The following is a 22,236-nucleotide window of genomic DNA, read 5'->3' on the forward strand; positions in this document are numbered from 1 at the left end:
AAGCCTCCATACCACCAAACAACACTAGCCTACTAAATTGCCCATATTGTCCTTTCTTTTAACATTCACAAAACAGCAATAATGACGTCAAATTCAAAAAGGGAGTTTTTTATTTTATACACAAAGGAAGAAACAGAAAGGAAATTTCAAAATTTCAAATGCTTTGAAACTTCAGTGATATATTTAGGCCTATATATTATATTGTAATAAAGAAGATAGATAATACATCCATCCATCTGGCCATAATATAATATGTTTTTTCATATACAAATCTATTCATTCTCAGAATAAAAATCAGCTTTATTTGCCAGGTATGAGGACACATATGAGGAATTTCCCTTTGGATCGTATTGCTCACAATGTGCTTACTCATACAAAAAACAACAACAAAACAAACAATATATACACACACTATAAAAAGAAACAATATAGACAGGTTGAGACTATAGTGCAATGAAGAGTGGAACATAGTCCAAAGGGTGCTGGAATAAATAATATGTTATTATATAAGTATTATATTACAATATAATTCTTGGTACACTTCAGTGATTAAATATTTCCTATTGTTTATGTTTGTATGTATTAACTGTAAGTGTACACTTGTGAGAAGAAAGCAGGTAGTCCTTGAGACGAGGGGCAAGAGGGAGTTTGTCCGTTTGATTCAGCCTCTGTTGCCCTAAACACTGCCGAACTGACAGTCCACATAAAGCCTTCAGGGCAGGGGGATCACCTGGGAAGTTGAGAGAATTACATTTTTTATAAGATCCAAGTAGATTTAAGCAAAGCAGATCTGTGCAAAAACCTAATACTCACGTGTGGCACCGTTCAGGTATCGTAGTTGTATGCTGGCTCCTCCTCTCACACTGCTTACTGCTGGGAACAGCTCCACTCCACGAGGGAGGTCTTTGAAAGCTACGCCAAGGAAGCTGCCATCAACAACGAATCCCAGAGTCCCTGCGTCGGTGTCCAAGACCAGCAGGATGCGCTCAGGGATGGGGAGAGGTGTCTGTGCCACCTTTGCGTGTGATGAAGTTAAAGATTGTGTCACAGCCTCAGAGTGGCACCTCCTCCTCTTTCCTGGGTAAAGCCCCAGACTCTGTCCAGCATGCCAGAGCTGATTGGTTTTAAGTTCCCAGCCCCAGGACTGTGTGTCTCCACCAATCAGCACATTGTACCCTGAGGCCTGCAGAGGGCAGCTCTGCCTGGAAATGCCTATGACAGCATGAGTACCTCTGTGGTTGGGGCTCCACAGCACCTCCCAGACATGAAGCCCATTCTTCACCCCCAACTCTGCCCTAACCCCATCACTGCTCATCTCAACGGGTGAACGTGTCACTTCCTGTTTGCAGGCCGAGAGCAGGAAGTGTGGAGAGCAGTGGACCGAGCTCCATTTTGAGCGACTGTCTCCTGGACCAACCGGAGAAGAGTTCAGAGTGACAGCGAGGCGAGACGATGTCGGGACAGCCAGTGGATGGAAAGCTGATGAAGAGGAGGAATGGGTTTTGTCTGCCCTGCTGTACAGCCAAACTGAGAGTGAGACACCCATTATGTCATCAGAGAAGAACTGTGGAGAGGACAGACAACAAACTATATTATATCTATATATATAGTTTATACATTGTAAAAAACTACTCTAGTACTTTCAGCCCCAGATTGCATGAAGTCTGAATGTTAAATATAATTTACCTAATAGACATATGTTTGAACTTTTATACCGAAAAGAAAAGGGCTGCAACTTAGATCATTTTCATGACTTTCATGATTTTTCAAATTGTTTTAAATAAACCAGAGTTGAGAAGAATAAAGTAAGGTAAGGTCTATGTTCAGTGTAGAGTAAAGTAAGGTAGAGTTGAAAAGTAGCAGACAACAAGGTAAAGGCAAAGTATGGTGGAGTAGAGGACATCAGAATAGGTTAAAGCAGAGCAGAATAAGGTGGGAGAAGCAGGTGTTTTTGCATTTACTGTAAATCACATTTTATATCCAATGTGTGATTGGAGCTGTCAGGTAAATACAGTGGCGTAAAAGGAACAATGTATCTCTCTGAAATGTAGTTGGCCTAGATTGGTGCATAAAGCAGCTTGATATTAAAATAGCCTACACTTCTAAGCCTGTCTCAAAATTGTTCAGAAGTACGCTACAGAGCAAATGCATGCCGTCTTACTTTCTACTAGTGGGTGATAGAACAGGCGAAGGCATAAATTGAGAAATAGGGTAAATTAGAATAGGGGAAAGTGGAGCTAAGAAATAAGCATGTTAATAACAAAACATAGAAAGTCTCCTCGTGCACGTATTTAAATATGATTCGGAATATTTCACCTGTTGAAGCATGTCAGTAAAAACAAACAGTAGCCTACATACATCTTTAAAGCTTACCAGATGTTCTGCTGAATCCTTCTCTGTGGTCATTAAACGCAGGCTGTTTCCAGACATCGTCTATCGGTGTCTCTTATAAAGCATCTCCTTGGTCTTATCGCGGCTCGGTAAGGTAACCCCTCCGCCCGCTCCGGTTGTTTTGGTTATGTGTTTTGGGACGACCTCCACGGGAACAGCACAGTCCATCACTTCAGAGCTGCGGTGACAAGGACGGGAGATCTTATGACGTGTTTACGGAACAGAAAAGAAACCTAGCCTATACTTAGTAGAGGAGATCACGAGCTATCAATAGGCTACGTCTAATTTCCCCCCTCTAATTTACTATTTTTGTTATCGAGTTCTGTAATGAATGTAAACATAAATGGCGAAACACAAAAAGAGAATGAAACTCGGGGTTTTATATAATAAGAAGAGAAAAACAAAATAGAATCCGAATCGACTCATTTTTGCAGAGTGCGCATGCGCAAAAAGAGGAACGGCGAGCAGGGTGATTAAGCCCTGGATGCTGCTTTACCATAGTGTTTTACATGTATATTGCCCAATTGCCCCCCACCCTAAAAAAAGACCAACAAGTCAGTTTATGTGGCTCTTGTTGATTTTCCCTTTACTACTTCCCATCATTCCCATTCCCTATATTTCACGTGAGTAGTAAACAAGGTTAGTCTGCCCAATCTGTCCAACCTTGGAAAGGGCTACAGCTATGACTGAGGGAGGCAATACCCACAAGCCTGACCCTCTTTCATGAAAGTATTTTTTTAACATGTTGGCTATGAGTAAACATGAGGAAAATGAGTAATTTAAGGATGTCAGCACACAGACTGCAACATTGGATTTGATCAGGGTCCTCATGTAAATCTCTGCAGGCCTCTCTGGTTTTATAGGTGTGTGCTTTGTATTTAAAGCCAGATTATTGAGGCAGCTAAATTAAATGTTCCAGACAAACTAACATGACAAACTGTTAAATGTAAAGCACCTTAAACTAAAATTGGCATTTTATGTTGCACTGTATAAAATGAGAGTAAAAGCAGCAGGACAGCTGAAGAAGCTAAGAACAGATTGGTGAACAACATGGGTCTTAAAGGGACGGATGAGCAAAAGTCAACTCAAAAGATAAATGCATGTAGATTCTGCATGATCAAGTTCATCCTTAACTAGATAAACAAACCTCCTGCAGGTGAAGTAAGAAAAACACAATCATTAAAATTAAATAAAACTTTGATAATTGTGTAATAAATGCATGTTGCTATGATTGTTAATTTAATGTTTTTGTAAGGATTTATGTTGCTGTAACTGGACAGTTAAAACTGCAACATACAACCATCAAATAACAACAACAAGAATATCATAAGATTTAGGTGTTTTTTTCAAATATCAGCGAGGCTCTTACATAGTACTGATAATCTCATGTCTACGTAATGTTACCAGATAACTGTTCACACGTTCACATTTTGGCAACTGTGCTTTATTTCGTTTCACATATCTTTATTTATGAAATATAATCTCTCTGTTTATAATAAAAAACAACAACATAGAAATGCTGTAACAGTAGGTTTTGTCCGTTAAGTAAATAAGATACATGGCAATGCTGGGAAAAAAAGTCAAATCACACGTTCCCTGCAGCTAAGGATGTTCATCCCGTTATCTGGCCATTTCCCTTCTCGTGGAGTCGGTTTGTCCTGATAACTCTTGTGGTGGCACACTGGTACTTTGCAGCTTGCTTTTAAAGTCCAACCGAAATCACACTTAGTCATCCCTTTTTGCAGTCAAAAATAATGTCAACATGTTTTTAAATGTACATAGTTTTATACAATTAAAATGAATAACAAAGGTCTTTGGGGAAACATCAGAAATGTTCCTTTCTAATACTATATATATACCATTTGTACACTGCCGTTTGGATGGGCTGTTTCTAGTTGCCTGATGGATCAACAGCAGCCGACAGGTTAAACTCTAGCAGAGGAACAAAAGACAACATAAACAAACGGGCTGTAGCCTATGTCTTGGGAAGACATACTGTAAGGTAATGACTGAAGTAACATTTGCAGCTACATCTAAAAGCTGTCTAATATGCTGCATCTAATTACCATCTAGCTTGCTGACTTTAGGTGAATTTCCCAAGTGACTGTTTGGTCGCTCGTTCAGCAAGCTAACGGGCAAAACAAGATGTGTATTCATGTTTGTAATTTAGATAGGAAGGAGACTTTAGCAGGAAAGTCAGGGGGATAGCACAACATTCCGGGCCATGGCCTGTAGAAAGGCATTCTCTATGGGCTCCTCCCTGCATCAACAGTTAGTAATTCTAGCATCTTTTTGGGCCCTCCTCCCATGTGTGCCCTGGGTACTCATGCCATAATAACCTCCTCAAGAAGTGAGTGCAGCTCTTTTGCCCATGCATAACTGTGTGACTCTACATACAAACCTTATTTATTAGATCCTTTTTACATTTTGGCTTGTATTACAAATGTTTCAGCAAAAGTGGCAGACTGCCTTAACTTGTTGGCACCCACACTTGGTCTAGAAAGAGAGATAAACTAAAAAACTAAGTCACACAAAGTTGATTCACAATAATTTGGTGTTTATATGTGTTAAAAACTAGCCTTGTCAAAACTACATGAACTCATTTATGATGGATTGAGATGTGAAAAATAATAACTTTCCTCCTCTGTGATTTAAAGGATAATGAAATAAAAAAATCTTTTCTGATAGATTTGATGCAGAGACATCTATGATTGGCACTTCAGACAACAGTGATGCAATGTAACAGCGGCATCAAAAGCAGAATGTTCTGTTTGTGTCTTTGCAGTCTTTAGATAAGGCCTATTTGTGTCGTCACACTCTTTGCCTCAGCTGATAACACTGGAGGTCTAAAGAATTTGAATCTGGTAGTGTTTTAGTTAAATTGGTCTTGTTTCTCACCAGCAGTATTTTTTTAATCAGCCCAGCAACTAAAAACACAAGACCGAACAACGGCCCTGCTGTCCCGACAGCAATCTAGTTTTTCTGTGACCCAGGTGTCGTTTCTGAAAACACATTTATCACAATCAGTAAATCTTCTACGTAACTATTCAAGTGACGATTTACCTTGGTAAAATTTAAGTCATTCAAACCTGTCACTCTCTCACCCCACTCATAAAACTTGGGCTCCATGAGGCTGGTGTGCTCCACCATACAGGAGATTTTATTTCCAGGTGCATTTGGTAGAGCCAGTTCCCATTTGGCAAAAACCCATGGACAATACAAGTTGGCATGAAATAGCACATTGTTCACTTATTATGCGCCAATTATGCTGAGAGTTTTGGTAACACTGCAGAAAACAGGCCGCAAATTACTGGGTTTTAATGGGAGGGAGAAGGATAGAAGTAAAGGCATTAAAGGAGGGAAAACTGCGTAATTTAGTACATTGTAGGCCTACATTACATATTTAGATATGTGATATATGAGCGGACTTTCAAACTACGTGTTGTGCAGGGAAAGGATCCTTGTGTCCAATTCAGATTGCCACCTACTAAATGTGTTCTAAAAGGAACTCCCATTAACTTAAAAACTGTGCCATTTGCTATGTGTAATTTGTTTTGCAAAAATAGTCAGTAGCAATCTATAACAACATTATATGCTTATTCTACATAAATTATAAACCTATATAAATATATAACCTTATAAATAAACTTAAAACTATTTAATTAAAAGAAAAATTTCTTATTTTCTTTGGTATTTTTGTCATATACAGATATGCAATGATGATAGCTGAGTTATATGTATGTTAATGTAATGTCCGGTGTCAAGTCTCTGTTCGATCATATGACGAGATGATATGGTAGCTCATTTTGGTGCAACATTTGTCAAAACTGACAAGCTGAGAACATTGGCAAGCCGATCGAGTAGCCATGCCCTTCAAACATAAAAGGGCCCCTCATAATAGTGTGCAGAGGGGCCCCTCACCGCACTGACTACCACCAACTCGCTAACATATTAGCAAGGGGAGTTGTACTTTATCCAGAGGCTTGGATCCTCTGGTTTCAAAGCTAATAACAAGAAAAAGGTAAAATCATGGTTTTGGAACGATATCACATGCCAATGAGACTTGGGATTTGCATTTTTCTGCATTCTTTTCTTCCTGTTTCAAAAGAGCAGGGATTTGGTTGAAGCCAACTGCAAATTCTTTTGTTTTCTCTGTGTAGCTAATATATTTTCCGTTAGTGCTGCTGTATTGGATCTGAACCAACTTATTGAAGTAGATTTGCACAAGATAAACAGTTTCCCCAGAGGAATTAAACTGGCAGCGAAGCTAACCACAACCTAAAAGAGCATCTATAATAGAAAGCCAGTAGGTATTAGATCATGTAGAAACCTGTTGTGGCAACTGAATATTTGACCCAGTCTCGTCAACAGTGCAGGCACACAGCAATACAAACAACCTCATTACAGCTTTTTTCAATGTTACTTCCATGCTCTTGAAAACAACAGGAGCAGAAACAGCAGTGAAAAGAAGCTGCAAATATGCATGGTGACATGCAAAAGACAAATTAAAATCAGAAGTGAATTGATCTTGCACACAAAACATGAGGAAGTGAAGCAGCAGAGTGCTCAACAACATGTTTGTAAGCAGGTGCGTTCACAGAGTTTGCCCTGTGCGTCATATCAATTATTGAGGTTATTTATAAGTTGATCTCAGCATTGATGGATGAACTGGGTCGTTCGTAAAATATTCGAATTAACCTTGAATCAATGCAGCTGAAGTCACCTTCAGCGGTTGGTTGCTGAAACTTTATGAACAATGGATCACAGTGAAAAATATGAATGTATTCTAAATCATAGTAGGTGTCAAGAAAACACCAGTAAACATCACAAATTATCCATTTATATTTTACAGTGTTACACATAAAGTGCATTTTCACTTTTTGAAAGAGAAGCTTAGTTTAAACTACCTTTACTTGCTGTTATGTACATGCAATTTTAACTTGTAACCTGTAACTACTAAGTACAGTACTTGAGAAAATGTACTGACTTATTTTTCACCACTTTTTACTTAAACTTAAATAATCACTTTGAACATCATGTTTGTCCTTGAAATATTCTTTATTCTCATACCTTAAAACAACTTAATGCGGTTTATCATGCTTTGCGTTTCATTTCAGGAGATAAACATGAAGTCCTCACTGAGTACTATCACAGTAGAAGTAGGCTGGTCTGCATGATCAACAAAAAGAGATCTAAATTCTGTCATTTTTCATTTATAAAGGTCTGCAAAAGCTGCCTCACTACATCATTTTTTATTTATTAAAATATTATAATATTATAATATATTATTTTCATCAACTGTGCTCAGGTCCTTCTTGCAAAAGAGACATTGATTTCAAAAACGTTACCTTATTAAATGACGGGTATTTTTCTACAAGACAAGTTAGTGTATAATTGAAACCTCATTATTTTTAACATTAATAAAAAGTTACAGATAACAGTGAGCCAGACGAACAGTATGTTACTTGCTAATGTTTGAATAAACAACACTGTAATAACATAGAAGGCAAACAGTAAAGACCCAAAAATATCTAATGAAGAAATTAAATAATAAAGTTTCATTCTGACCTTAATGCACTTTTACATTTAATGTTTGAATCCAAAACACCTCTTGATATTCAATAATTTCAGTTATATAATATTTAGGTTTATTTAAAGCCAAAATAAGGCACCATGAGCTGGTCATACCAGACCAAGTGAGGCTGCAGCAGCAAAATTCCTGAGTGTATGGGTTATTACCAGTGATGGAATGTAACTAAGTACATATACTCAAGTACTGTACTTATGTACAAATTGAAATAACACATACGTTACTTTAGTCTATTCTTTTTATGCCACTTTATACTTCTATTCAACAACATTTCAGAGAGAAATATTGTACTTTTTACTCCACTTTATTAACCTGACAGCTTTAGTTACTAGTTACTTTACACATTAAGATTTTTGCACACAAAACACATAGTTTATACAATATGATGCTAAATTTTTAATATAATAAAACCACCCAACAATACAGGCTATAGGCCAAGAAGCACAGCTGAAATGATTAAAGGATTAAACACTAAATTGATAAACAGAACGGTTTGAACTGTTTCCAGTTTGTAAAATTTGAGGATTTTTCTGCATTGAGTACTTTTTACTTTTAATACATTTTCCCAATGATTCTTACATACACACATACACATTTTACTTAAGTGGCATTTTCAATGCAGGACTTTTACTTGCAAAAGACTACAGTGTGGTATTAGTATTTTACTTAAGTAAAGCATTCTGAGTTGAGTAAGGTTCATTTTAAGAGGAAGAATGGGCTATTTTGTTTTTCAAAAGTTACATAGTCTTTTTTCAAAGTAAAACATAAGCTGGCATGTGTATGAATTAAGGGTGTGTCCACATGTAAATTACATTTAGAAACACAGCCCATGAATTATGTTTCTTCTTTGTATGTGGTAAAGAAATATGTTAGAACAGTGTAAACTTTCTTCATTTAATCCTGATGTTCAGACAATCAGGAGATTGACGTCGAAAAAAACAGAACCAAGAGAATTAAAGACTAGCCTACCTTAGTGAGACATAGACTACGAAACAATGGGTCAAAATGTCATGATGTCTTCTGAATGAGGAAATGACCATTTAATGTAAACTGTTTGTTTCCTGAAATAAATAGCAACGAAGCAACCTGACCAGTAACTTACATAAGAACAGGTAACATGATGTTATACATTTCTCTAGGTTTTTTATCTCATGTCATAAGAAATTCCCCCATGTTGGGCTGCAGGTGGCGCTGGAGCTCTGTAGATGAGAGCAGGAGGAAAAGGCTGCCTGTTTGTGCTGTCTTTGTTAGTAACTACAATCACTTCAACTTGGAAACCAGGCAAATCTGCCAGCTCATGTTTCATTTGCTTTGGTTGATACACATTTGCAAATTATTTTGGCTGTGCCAGGCTACAAACTCAAAAACAACAAAAGTGAAAAGGGAACTTATGGAAGTTAAAGCAGATTGAAGAGTGCAATTGGGATTTGACATTTTTTTGCTGTTTATGAGATTTTTACTTTATGTATAATTTGAATTTAAATAATTAAGTGTTCACTTAACCTTCTCTAGCCCGCATAGTAGGCCTATAACACACACAGGTGTTTCCACTAAAGTGATCTGATTATTAGAGTTCTTCAAATGTAACTTAACCCAACGTCCACTTAACTAGAGGTCTAATAAACAAGGTGATTGAAAACACTTGCATTGGAGTGCAAAGCTTACATTTATGAAATGAACCTGGTTATCATATTAACATATACTTTTCAGCATGCATTGTTTGGGGGTTCAAATTTTCTCTTTCCTTTTGTTTGTAAAGCACGTAGGCCTACATGATGGAAACTTGAGTCTTTTAGTACATGATAAAGTAATTCATGGATGGGAAAAATATAACTATACACAATAAAATACAAAAAGGTGAAAAATGTATACACTAAGCTGCTGATTAGTGGTAAGGACTAAACAATTTTTGTTTGGTTGGTTTTTAAACTATCTGATAATTAAGCTATTTTTCTTCTTTACGCTCCATTTTCATTATTCAATTAACAATATTATGTATTGATGCGTTTATTTATATTTTGGAATTTGGACTTGGTCTGATAAACTTTTACTACATTTTGTCAGTTTTGGGGCTCCATAAGTGAGCACAAAATGAGGCAATAGGCATGTTGAGTTGGCACATTGAAAGTGTCGGGAAAACGTGGGTAAGGTTATCAGACAAATCAGAAAGAGAATTGAATACATCGATAAAGATTATTTTCATTATTTTGGCTGGCAGGTGGCGCTGGAGGACCGCAGATATTTACAGTGCTGCGTATGAAAGAAGCCGCCTGTTGGTGCTGTTTTGGGGCATGTGGCTTAGAGGATTGGTGGGGCCGTCTTCCTCTCTGACCCGTCGATAAAAAAAACACGACCGAGCGGTACAAGGGCCGGGGGATGCACAGAGGAAACACGGCTTTACAGGCAAAAAAACAGGAATGCTGATCCTGCGAAATATGGAGTGTTGCCTCCTTTGCGGAATAAACCGAGTTTACGCTGAAGAAGCCGGTCAGTGAGTTTGTAAAAGCAAAAGATTTGGCTACTTTATTTTTATTTAACCGTTGATACACATCTGCAATGATGCAGGCTGTGAATTTAAGACAAGCTGCTGCAATTTTAGTCTGCCTTTTGGGATACCTTGTCAACAGAGCTGTCGCCAAAACCTTACCGGAGGACACAATCATACAAGGTAAAAGTGTATTAAACATTTTGTCCTTAAAAACAAGCTAGTTAGCTGGCTATTTTTGGTGGCTAATGGTGCTGCTAGCCAGCTTGGATGCTGATGTGACTTTAAGTTAGCTAACATTAGCCAGTTAGCTGGTGGCAGAAAGAGAGCATGGAAACTTCTGACTTGTTTAATATCCAGCATAGTTTATTATCTCAAAAACCTTTTAAAAGAGTTTTTTACAATGTGGTGTAACGTACGCCACATCTTCGTAAAATACTTTGTTAATGGTAGGGACTGAAAACATGCCCTCAGATTGTGCAGAATAATGCAGCAAATGAGACCAGCTGCTGTGATTTGTCATTTGTAGCTTCACAAAAAAGAGTGTCTCTCTCTCTCTCTCTCTCTCTCTCTCTCTCGCTCTCTCTTTCTCCCTTTCTCTCTTTCTCTCTCTCTTAAGTGTCCTAAACAAGGGGGGTAACTTAAAATTTTGGGAAGTACGGTCTATTGCAGTTACTGTGGGTTTTTAACCAGAAAGTCCACCTTGTTTATGTGTCAAACATTAAGTAGATTCAATACCAACAAGCTCAGACTTTATACTTGGCACTTGTGATAGAGCTGCAGCTAAGGGTTATTTTGTGGTTAATCAAGTAATTAATTTGTCTTTAGAATGTCAGAAAGTAGTTGAAACTCACAATTTCCCAGAGCCTAAGTTGACATCTACAGAATGCTTGTCTTGTCCAACTAACAACACTCAACTCAAAGCTTGTCAGCTAACTATCCTAAAACATCAATGTTAACATTTAGAAAGTGGGAACCAGCCATATTGATAAATTATTGTTTTTCAGTTTCTTAAGCAAATGCCAACCCTGATTCTAGCTTTTATAATGTAAGGATTTGATAGAAAACTGCTTTTTCTTTTTACTATTTCCTTACATTTTATAGACAAAACTATTAATTGACAAAAGATAGTCAGGTTAATTGATGATGAAAATAATCATCAGCCCTACTAAGTAATATGTCAAGCATTAGAGGTGTACAATTAAAAAAATGTCACAATTCGATTCCATATTGATTTTTGATTCAAATGATTCTCGATTTAAAAAAAAAAAAAACATCACAGTATGCATGAAGTTACTTTTTGTATGTATGTTCTGTATATTCATATCTACATTATTCCTGTGTATTTGTTTAGTGTTAGTTTATCATTCTGTTATGGATGTGTATGTAATGTCTATCTATCTAATCTATCATGTGATTGCAGTAGACATACAATAAATAAAAAGAAATTTAAAAATATTAAACTTTTTGGAATTCTAGAATCAATTTTGAATCTGTAGAGTTAGAATCGCAATTCGAATAGACAGCAGACAGACACATTAGAAGTTTGAAAGCCAGTATGAATCACAATAATCTGTTGGCATCTCATTCTGTCACTAACTTCAAAGCTGCAGCTAATAGTAACTACTAAAGTGGAGCCACATCTGTTTAATCCGTCACTTTTATCCCTTACTTCCGTAAACATACAGTAACTAATGCTGTAAAAAAGCAACAATGAGCACTGATTTCTCTCAAAGCTGTTGAGTTAGTTTCTGATATTTTATGATTAGTTCAGGAGTCTTTGAAGTAGTTCTACTTAAGACATCACATTTTCTGCATCATGAACATTTGCTAAATTCACAATAACAAGCTCCTGTAAGAACAAGGTATAGTCTGTCCCGGCCTTTCTCCGCTCTCTGTTTTCCCTTTGTTTCTCACTCTCTTTTTCTGGAGTTCACTTTGCCTCAGATTGACCTTCAGTTGTCCCCGGGGGGTTATGTTCAGGTCGATACTGAGGACTTTTCCTGGTTTGTCCAGCAGACAACATAGATGACTGGAGCCAGACAGACAATCCAGCCGCAGATATAGAGCTCACTCACATTACTGCTGCCCATAATAAATATGACATTGCATTTCCAGCAGACAAACATTCGCTGAAGCTGGACAAGGGTTGCCATGAAGTAAACCAATCCAATCATATTGTCACCAGCTAGCCAGCAGAGAGAGAGAGAGAGAGAGAGAGAGAGAGAGAGAGAGAGAGAGAGAGAGAGAGAGAGAGAGAGAGAGAGAGAGAGAGAGAGAGAGAGAGAGAGAGAGAGAGAGAGAGAGAGAGAGAGAGAGAGAGAGAGAGAGAGAGAGAGAGAGAGAGAGAGAGAGAGAGAGAGAGAGAGATTTTATTCTTTTAAATAACAAGATGCTGGCGTGAGTGCTAATGGCAGATCCACTTTGAATATGCATCATGTCACGAGAGAGCATATTTAGGGAGGGGGTCAACAACCTACTGAACCAAAGAGCAGAACCAGTGTATGGATTGCAGTGCAGTATGTAGATGGTAATATTTACTCGTGAGATGAGTCAGTTTGCTCTCCAGCCTGACATGATGATGTAACCTAATTGTTATGTCCCCTGCTAAGTTAATTGGGATCAACCATCGCTTTCTAATCTCACTTAAAACCAGATAAGTCAAAATAGCACGCAGGACACTTATTGATGGCCCTTGTCTTTATTTACAATGACAGAGCTTTAGTTCATCATACAGAAGTGCTTTTATTTGTCTGTTTTTCCACATTTTGTATGTTTGATTGACCTTTTGTGTTATCCGAATTTTGTTCCTATAACATTCTTAAAAGGCCTTTTTTATCAGATAACAATACCGAGACTCAGATTTTGGATATTTATCTCAATGGTAAACAATTGTGTGGTTTTCTTTTAGATGTGGTTGATCAACTTATTACATCTAGAAACACAAACAACATTCTGTTGGAGCTTGACGTTTAAGCATACATGGGTGTAGTTTTCATAGACTTGAATCCTTAACTGCATTGTTGTTTTCTTTTTATTGTACATAAATGATAAAATACTTGTTTTTACTATGTATTATATTTTACTATACCTTACTTTATTTGAACAACTCGCCAATATTTCAAGAGCTCTTGCAATCCTGTCACATCTAGGCATGGGCCGGTTACCAGTTTGAAGGTATACTGCAGTTAGAAAAAGTCAGGGTTTCAAAACCACTAACATTTTCTGTTTTACTATTCCTAAGCTATAAGCTGTTTTCAGTAGTCAAGGACAGAAAATCCACTTTAGTAATCTGTCTCCCTGCCAGTGTGCAGTGTGTTTAAAAAAAAAAACAAATACATTGTGTTCAATGGAAACCCAGACATAAAAAAATACTATGAAATTGTGATATCTTTGATGAAGTTTATCAAACCCTGAGAAAGTAATAAAAAAAAAAGCGCCAGTCAACCCTCAAATGTTGGAAAACAGTGTATATAACGCGATGGAAATATGACATTTATGTTTGTTTCATGTATTAGAATTGATGGAGGAACGGGTCGACAAAAACGTTCTTTGTATTTGTTTGTGCTCATTATTTTTTTCGCTGATATCGCTTTGAGCCCCAGTAACTTGTGATAAGCCATTGATTCTAATAAGCTGCAATTTTGTTATACTAGATGTTGTGTACAAGCAAGCCTTTCACTCAGCCTTGTGTGCAGAGAATATTTGTTTCCCCCTCCTCTGTTTGGAAGAACACCAAACCTCCTCACACACCCAATGGATGCCAGCCATACCATGCATTTCCAGTTAATCACACCTCACTTTTATGGTGCAGAAAGGCTTTGCCTCCCTGTACACACTCATTTTGTCTTTCCTGCATCTTGGGGTCATCTCTTTCTACATGGGATAGAAACACACACAACCCTCAAGCTGCTTTGGCTGCTGATGCCTAGGATAATTGGAGAGATGGCAGCATTGGTCAGGCAAAACTCTTTGATGTCTTTATCCTCCATATGGTGCTCAAAACACACAGCTAATGAGTTAATACAGTAAGGGGAGTTATAAAGGTGCTGGTTTTGCTGCAGAATCAAGGTCTTCGGTCATTCTTCAGGCAGAACATCTTCCTCTTTTGTGTGTTGGAGCAGAGTGGAGACTCCTAGCTTGTTTAACAATGATGTCACCACAGTAGTGATTTATTGGATGAGGATTGGGAGAGGGGCTGTTGCATTTGTCAATCTTGAGTCTCCAAGGGGAGTTCTTTTTTTAAGTGAGCACAGCTGGTACCCCTTACAACCTATCACTGGGAGTGGGACAGGATGTGAGGTTATGATCTCTTTTTCTTACACACTCACACAAACACACACACACAAACAATCTTAATGAAATGGGAAGTTTCTGTCAGATGTCTCCTTGTTTTCCAATCCCGTAGCTGTGACAGTGCAAATGTAATAACGTGAAGGAATGAAGTGAAGGGTCAGAAAGCAGCCACTGTGCAGATCTTCTCACAAAACCTTTCAGGGTAATTATGTGTGGGGTTTGAAATTGACACGTTGCTCTGCTAAACCTCCTAACTTCCACACATGCAAAGGTATCATTTGGTGCGGCGCGTTGTTTTTAGGTGGAGCCTGCTGCACTCGGGCTGAACTCTTAACAGATTTGTCAGTGGTTCCTTGCTGACTGCAGGGTCCCTGAGTGGGGGGAGGGGGATCAGTCTAGCCAGGGGTATGTATGTGTTAGTGTGTGGTGTTACCATAAAGAGTAACGATGAAATTCAGTTGCCTTGACTATGGGGGAGGTGGGCATGTTTAGGTGAAGGGAGAAGGAAGGAGAAACCCTTTTAGTCTTAATTGAAAGGTCACCATGGGTCAACCAGCAACCCATGATCATACAGGGTTTAGGTTGAAGTGAGTTTGGGTTTGTGTGGATTTGAAATTATAGTGTTTTTGTACCAAGTTTGTTTTTATCATACCTTTTGGGATATAAAGCTGAAAGTGACTTTTTGTTTGTTTTTCAGCTTGTGATATAATCAACCTCACAGCGTTTGACATGCCTCTCTGCAGAGGCAAAAATAGATGTGCATACTTTGTTAGGCATTACGTACTGGAAAGCACATTTACTCAAGTACAACGCTTAAGTACAATGTTGTATTAAACTTGTACTTTACTTGAATATTTACATTTTCTGCCACAGTAACTACATTAAAGAGACAAATATTGTACTTTTTACTCGACTACATCTTTATTCACTTTGCAGATTCAGACTAGCAATACAAAAAATAATCAAAAAATGTATGATGTACTATTATAGGTTAGGATAAGGCTTTTTATTCTCAGGGGGATTCCGAAACTACCCAACAGTATATAAAGTAAATTAAATGAAACCAACATTCATTACCTGTAATGTTGTACACCAATCTATCAATAGTTATAATCAACAACAACCACTTATCCAAATTAACAACGATGTAACAGCCCATCCTGCTGTCACACTTAACACAGAATATGTAACAGCAGGTAAAAACACTTCTCTTTTGAGATTTTTTTTATCGAGTAATCACTGTCTGTAAAATTAAATTAGTCTGACAAAATGTGAAGATATTATTAGACCCATCTCGCCAGTGTGACATTCAGTGACCTTAAGATTGTTGTTCCATCTATAGGTGCCTTTTAGTGTAAGCTTTTCATCAATCAACAGGCAGTCTGTGTACATTATTTTATTCCTCCTCTCCTTTAAAGAGGCCGTTTATACAGGCGTTGTTTTTCCCTTCTGGTCCAAGGCTTCTTTGAGAGAGGGAAATGGTCCATTGTTTTAGAGGGGAAGTGCCATTGGCCGGAGTCCAGGAAATGGTCAGACAACCGTCTCTCTGTGATTGGCTGGGATGTGGAACGCCATCGCCATGGACTAAAGGCAAAGGGCCTGGCACAAAAACAAACCCAGTCAAAGAGATGACTGTATTTTCGTCTGCAGTAACCGTAACAGCAGTGTTTTATGTCTGTAGATCACGCCTCGCTGCAGTGTGTTCACACCAACACTCCGATATTTAACAGCTCAGTACTCTGTGTCATTACAGAGGTGACTCTGAAGGTTCACCTTAGCGATGCCAGTACTCACCAGCCCCTGGGAGGAGCCACCATACAGCTCTTCGCCAACCAAACTTCTGTAACCACGGAAACCTCATCACCCGATGGCAACACCTACTTGCGCTTCCCCTACCGCCTTGGGACACCGTTGGTCGTCACCGCATCCAAACAGGGATATGTGCCAAACTCTGTTCCATGGAGTCCCTCCAGATTACCTGGTGAGTGTGGGTTTGTGTGTGTGTGTGTATGTGAGATGTGCTAATGAAACAGCAGCCAATTGGATTATCACGCTTACCAGGTCTGAACAATGGAGGAGTGAAAGGAAGGAAGAGGAAAGAAGTGCAGTTTCCTGGGTCAGACTTCTGTCCTGCAAAGCAGACTGGATGAAAGCAGGACTAGTAAACATGTATGAAGTTGGTTTGGTGACAGATAAGTTATGTCATTGGCCAGGTAGATTGCTGCAGTGTGTTTCTTATCTGATTTTGGATTTATACCATCTGTAATGTAGCACGTATACTTTTTGTGGTATTTATTTGTGTTCCAGTATTTTCCTCGATCAGCCTCAACCTGCTACCAGAAAGAGCTGCTACTCTGATGGTGTATGAAGATGTTGTGGAGATTGTTTCAGGCTTACAAGGTAAAGGTGTGTGTGTGTGTGTGTGTGTGTGTGTGTGTGTGTGTGTGTGTGTGTGTGTGTGTGTGTGTGTGTGTGTGTGTGTGTGTGTGTGTGTGTGTGTGTGTGTGTGTGTGTGTGTGTGTGTGTGTGTGTGTGTGTGTGTGTGTGTGTGTGTGTGTGTGTGTGTGTGTGTGTGTGTGTGTGTGTGTGTAAGATAGATTAGAGCAGCATTGGCAAGAAGTCTAATAAAACAATTACATTAAATAGCCCACTGTTGAGTAAAAATCCACCCTCCTGCATCCAAACATGCACAAATCTAAATCATGAGTCGGTCCATGTTAGTCAGCTTCTTTGTTAAGGGGTGTGTAATTATATTAGATAAGGCTTTCTCACTAAGGCAGAATCAATATAGCCTCTTTGTCTGCTGGGTCTTTTGTGTGTCTGTGTACGACAAGGGAGTAATTTAATGTGTCATCTGTGTTGTCTGACTAGAGGAAAAACTTCACAGTAATAAATATGCAGACACCATTAACATGTAAACCTCTTGAGTACACACTACTCACAGCACGTGCCTGAGTGGAGTGTAGCTTCTGCCCTGTGTCCGACACACCGTTTAGAGGCCTAGGGGAGTGATAAACCTTGGCATGTGGCACGAGGAAAGAGAATAAAAGAGGGGGAAGAGGAGGAGGAAGAAAAGGATGATACAGTATGTGCTGGAAAGGGAGGTTGTGGGTGGAGCAGTTGGAGAGATAGGAGAGAAAGGGGGATGGGCAGAGCAGTGTGCAACAGAAGGAGGAACAGATGAGGTGAGAGGAAAGTGGAGGGAAAAAAAAGACAAGAAGAGAGGAAAGGAACACACAAGAACAGAAACAGGGTCATTTCCTTTCACAAAAACAGAGCCACAAAAAGGAAATAACATTCACACCTGAACTTTAAGAACAAGCCTTAGACAGAAACATGGAAAGTTTAAAAGATGCACATAACTGCAGAGTTCAGATACATGTCGGGTACAACTAGGAACACAGTGAACGCTCGTATACAGCTGGATGTGTGTCTCACTGTTCAGGAATGTGCACTCGGTACAGTCCGACCACAATGACATCACCTTGCTGAGTCCATCTACATGCAGATTTCACTGTTTATCCTCTTTTTTTATAATTTTTTTAATGGTAGGCAGATACTGGGTAGGAAGCTGTAATGCAAAGGCAACTATTAAATGCACATCTAAGTATCAGAAATAAGTACTACACTGGCCAAGAGGAAAAAGTCAAGCAGGGCATTATCTCTACTAGGTACAGTATATTTATCTGGAGTTGCTTCCATTAAGCCTAATTTCATGGCTGACTTTATAAAATGGCATTAAGCGAAGACGAGGAGTTGAAGATTGCCATGTAAAACATCCTGAAACAACATCAGTGTGTAAGAAACACTGTTTTGTCAGAATTATCTGTTGAAATTGTAAAGGAAACTTAGCTTTTAAAAAATACAACATTTTGAATCTTGAATGTAGATGGAGAACTGGTGTTTTATATTTTTTATTTAACCCTTGTGCACTTAGAGACTAGATTTTTAAACAGAGGTTTTACAATATATGCAATGTACATGCAATACTGAACAAAGTTTTTTGTAATTGCTAGCATTACAAAATATCTTTCATACCAAACAGCTTAAAAAAGTACCTAATGTTATTATAACAAAGCAATGTTCAACTACAGAAATAAGGGCAAAATGCCATAAGAACCTTTTTAAAAAGCTATTTGGAAAGGGTTGAAAACTGAAACTTTAACACTGTATATTCATTTAACATGTCCATGTTTTTCTGATGTCTCTCTTTCTGTCACTCCTCAAGGTTTCAAGCATCAGCCCAGTGTTTATTTCCAGCGCAGAGCTCTGAGTCTTCCCTCCAACACATCTTACGCCAACCTTACAGCTCTGCTCACCGTGGCCAGTTCCCCCTCGCACATCCAGCACTTTCCCCACCTGCAGGTCCTCAGCGGCAACGGCACAGGTGAGGCTCAAACTGGCGGACGGTAACAGACTCAATCGTAAAAATAGGGCCAAGGATAGTTGTACACAGCTGACAGAGTAGAAGGCTTCTGGGTGGGAGGGGGGGGGGGGGGGCTATTAAAGAGAAGAAGCAGTGGTACATCAGAGAGACTACCCTGGAGAGGCCTCTCTATCTGATCTCCTGAAGCACAATAACCCGTTTGTGTGTGTGTGTGTGTGTGTGTGGGCGCGCGCGTTCTGTCTTACACAAGTCTGTGAGTATGCGTCTCTCTCTCTCTCTGTCGGTCTGTCTGTCTGTCTGTCTGTATGTATGTCTTTGCTTCAGCTTGAGTACTTCTCAAAAGCTCCCCCTCCCCACAGCACGTACCTTCTCCCTCCGGGCTTAAGGCCCTGACACACCAACCCAATAATCGGCCGTCGGACAGTCTGGCAAGGTCGGTGACTCAAGTCTGATTGGTGTGTTCCGTGCCGTTGTCCTTCGGAGAGGCCGGTGCCCTTCATTTTGGCCAACGTTACATGCTCTGTCGGAAAGCCAGCACTGCCGGCACTCAGACTCAAATGACCAATCTGATTGGTAGAGTGTTAACCCGGAAATGACGAGCGGGATGAGTGTGACTAGAGTCTCTCAAAATCTGACAAATCTTTTAAATTGACCTTTGTCAATCTGAAATGAAGACAGATTCAGCAACTGCATAGCTTACTACTCGCTTAAAATGTTTAAAGAAATAAGTTTTGGTGAATTATTTTATTAGAAATATGAGATTGTATTCTAAACAAGCCGCCATGACAGCCTGGCTTAGATATTTTTTGGGAGAAACCAGACCTACGTGACGTGTTCGTCCAATCGGCTGCAGTTGGCAGTCGGCATCTTTTTTTGGCCAACTTGGGGAGGTGGTCAGCCGTCGGGTTGGTTTCTCAAGGCCTTTACTTGTGCTTTGTGACACTTTCCACCCACAGTCTCTCAGACTTTTCACTCTCCCTCCTGTTTCCTTCTTTCCTGTCTTTCCCTTGTTTTCTTTCCTGTCTGTCTTTCCCTAACAACACTCCTTTTATCTTTTTTGTGTTACTCACCCCCTCCTGCTGTATGCTCCTTTCTCTGCTCCCCCTCCTATGCACTTTACTCCCACTCGCCTTTCTTTTTGCTGCCTTTTTCTCTCTTACACTCTCCTCCTTCTCTCACAGGGACCGAAAAGGGATTTGAGTTGACTCCTGTAGCGGCCATCTCTGTTCACTTATTGGCCAGCGACGGAGTGGAGCTGCAGGTGAATGAGCCAATCACGGTCTCTGTCCCCCTGCCGGCTGACAGTGGCCTGAAGGAAAATGATCACATCCCTGCCTGGAGATTTGACCCACGATTGGGTATGTACTGACAGAAACATAAAAGCTTTTCTGACTTTCTAAACAAAGTTTTCTCTCATCTACACATGTGTTTGTCTTCCACTAAGATTTCAGAAAATCCGTTTTGAGAGTGCTCCTCCAGTGGCACTCTAACTTATTCTTTGTAAACTAGGCCTACTTCCATGGGTTAATGATTTATGGAATTGTCAGAATATGAGCATTAACACAAACCACGTGCATATTCATACAGTGCGGCCAAGTCACAACTTGAGTCTGAGTGATGAATGAACTTATTCATAAGGTCATAAAAAATGACCACGTTAATCTGCAAATCAAAACACAAATACTGCCACACATTGGAAGATCAGAGCGTGGAGGTATAATCTGCTGGAGCTCAGTTAAGTCTTGAACTGAACTAAACAATGGCAAAGAGCTCTGCGGTGCTGGCTCCCACGGCAGAAACCCTTCAAGCCTCTCAGTATCCACTGATTTATTTCAGCAATTCCAAATCTGTGTTGTCAGACGGCCTGCTCTATGACACACCCAGTTCTTTTTGGAACGGCTGAGCTAAAAGACTGTGTGATTAGATCATCAGTTGAGTCTGACGTGTCTCCACAACAAAACATCCGTCTCTGTGTACATTAGTGTCCAGCGTTTCCAGATCAGCTGTGCATTATGTTTATGTTCTGTCAGGACCTATTCAAATTCTTCTTGGTTATTTGATGAGCTGAAAGATTTAGACAATCATTGCTTAGTAGTGACACAGTATAATCTGTAGCAAATTTGATATTCACTAATTTGTCTTTTTTAAACCAGCAACAATTGAGGTTTTTGGCCACTTGGGGGCAGCCAAAACAAGCTGTGATCACAACATTGACGTATAAAAACCACATCCACGTTGATAAGGAAACTTTGCTAGCAAACACTATCTACACATCCAGCAAAAACATTAGGTCCACCAACTCCTGAGGTAAATCTTTGGCTCTTTAGCTGCTAAATGTTCCAAAGTGTTCACCAGCTACTCGCTAACAGTGTCTGTATGTTGCTTTGTGCTGACCAGGTAGTGTAAAGTGGGTTCATCTGAGATTTTTTGTTGCCCTCTGTGTCAAACAAAGTGGTGATAGTGTGACAAAATAGTCAAGTTGTTGGCCTGAAAACCAAAACCGTGAGCTGAAAGATGCTGAGGGTAACTGCAGAATTGAGGAATAATTATTTGTAGGTATGCTACTATGAGTTACTCCTTATAAGGGGTATATAAAAAGAAATGCCAAAAGATTCACTGGCTCTAGCTTCTCAAATGTGAATATTTGCTGATTTATGTACTCTCTTGTGGCTGTCAACTGAATGCCTAGGGGTGAGGGACGTTTTGACAAAACAAGCAATTTGAATATTTGACATCTATGCAAGGACATCCCTTTTTTGGGTGACCAGTTTTCTCAACTTTTCAACTAGAAAAGAGCCTAAAGAAGAAGTTAACAGTTGTTGCCAAATATAGGCTAATAGACTCATAGGCCACTTGTCAGTGGAATTAAATATATTCCACAGTAAGCGTATTTTAGTCCTAACTGCATATGGGATGAGAGTAGCATTATGCTAAATCTACGCTAAATCTAAGCAAGCAAATTTTAAAATCTGGACCATCTTTGCTCTTTAAGAATCTCGAGCCTCAGTTTAAGGTGCCCAAAGTTGCACTGGAGCTTATAAAAAGGGCTGAGAGGAACCCCCCCCCCACACACACACACACACACAC

At 39.3% G+C, this 22,236-nt stretch overlaps 2 protein-coding genes across 3 annotated transcripts in view; one reads left to right on the forward strand and one right to left on the reverse strand.

The window, feature by feature from the left end:
* Window positions 1–481: 481 nt before the first annotated feature.
* LOC117946787 (SPRY domain-containing SOCS box protein 4) lies at window positions 482–2,604 on the reverse strand. The gene is made up of 3 exons (XM_034875160.1): window positions 2,374–2,604; window positions 814–1,564; window positions 482–730 (listed from the first exon to the last, which is right to left on the reverse strand). Exons 1-3 carry the CDS (start codon window positions 2,428–2,430, stop codon window positions 561–563), a joined length of 978 nt encoding a protein of 325 aa, XP_034731051.1. The 5' UTR covers window positions 2,431–2,604; the 3' UTR covers window positions 482–560.
* A 7,621-nt stretch (window positions 2,605–10,225) lies between these two features.
* fam171a1 (family with sequence similarity 171 member A1) overlaps window positions 10,226–22,236 on the forward strand; it is an 18,960-nt gene continuing 6,949 nt past the window's right edge. Inside the window, exons 1-5 of one of the 2 annotated variants that reach the window (XM_034875293.1) lie at window positions 10,226–10,649; window positions 16,516–16,743; window positions 17,070–17,162; window positions 18,991–19,149; window positions 20,331–20,507. In XM_034875293.1, coding sequence (XP_034731184.1) covers window positions 10,538–10,649; window positions 16,516–16,743; window positions 17,070–17,162; window positions 18,991–19,149; window positions 20,331–20,507 — 769 coding nt within the window. In that variant the 5' untranslated portion in view covers window positions 10,226–10,537. Of the gene's footprint in view, window positions 10,650–14,815; window positions 14,965–16,515; window positions 16,744–17,069; window positions 17,163–18,990; window positions 19,150–20,330; window positions 20,508–22,236 lie in introns of those variants that run through there. The other variant, XM_034875294.1, reaches the window with a different exon arrangement.

The sequence above is a fragment of the Etheostoma cragini genome, chromosome 6, assembly GCF_013103735.1.
Source record: "Etheostoma cragini isolate CJK2018 chromosome 6, CSU_Ecrag_1.0, whole genome shotgun sequence".
Classification (NCBI taxonomy): Eukaryota; Metazoa; Chordata; class Actinopteri; order Perciformes; family Percidae; genus Etheostoma; species Etheostoma cragini.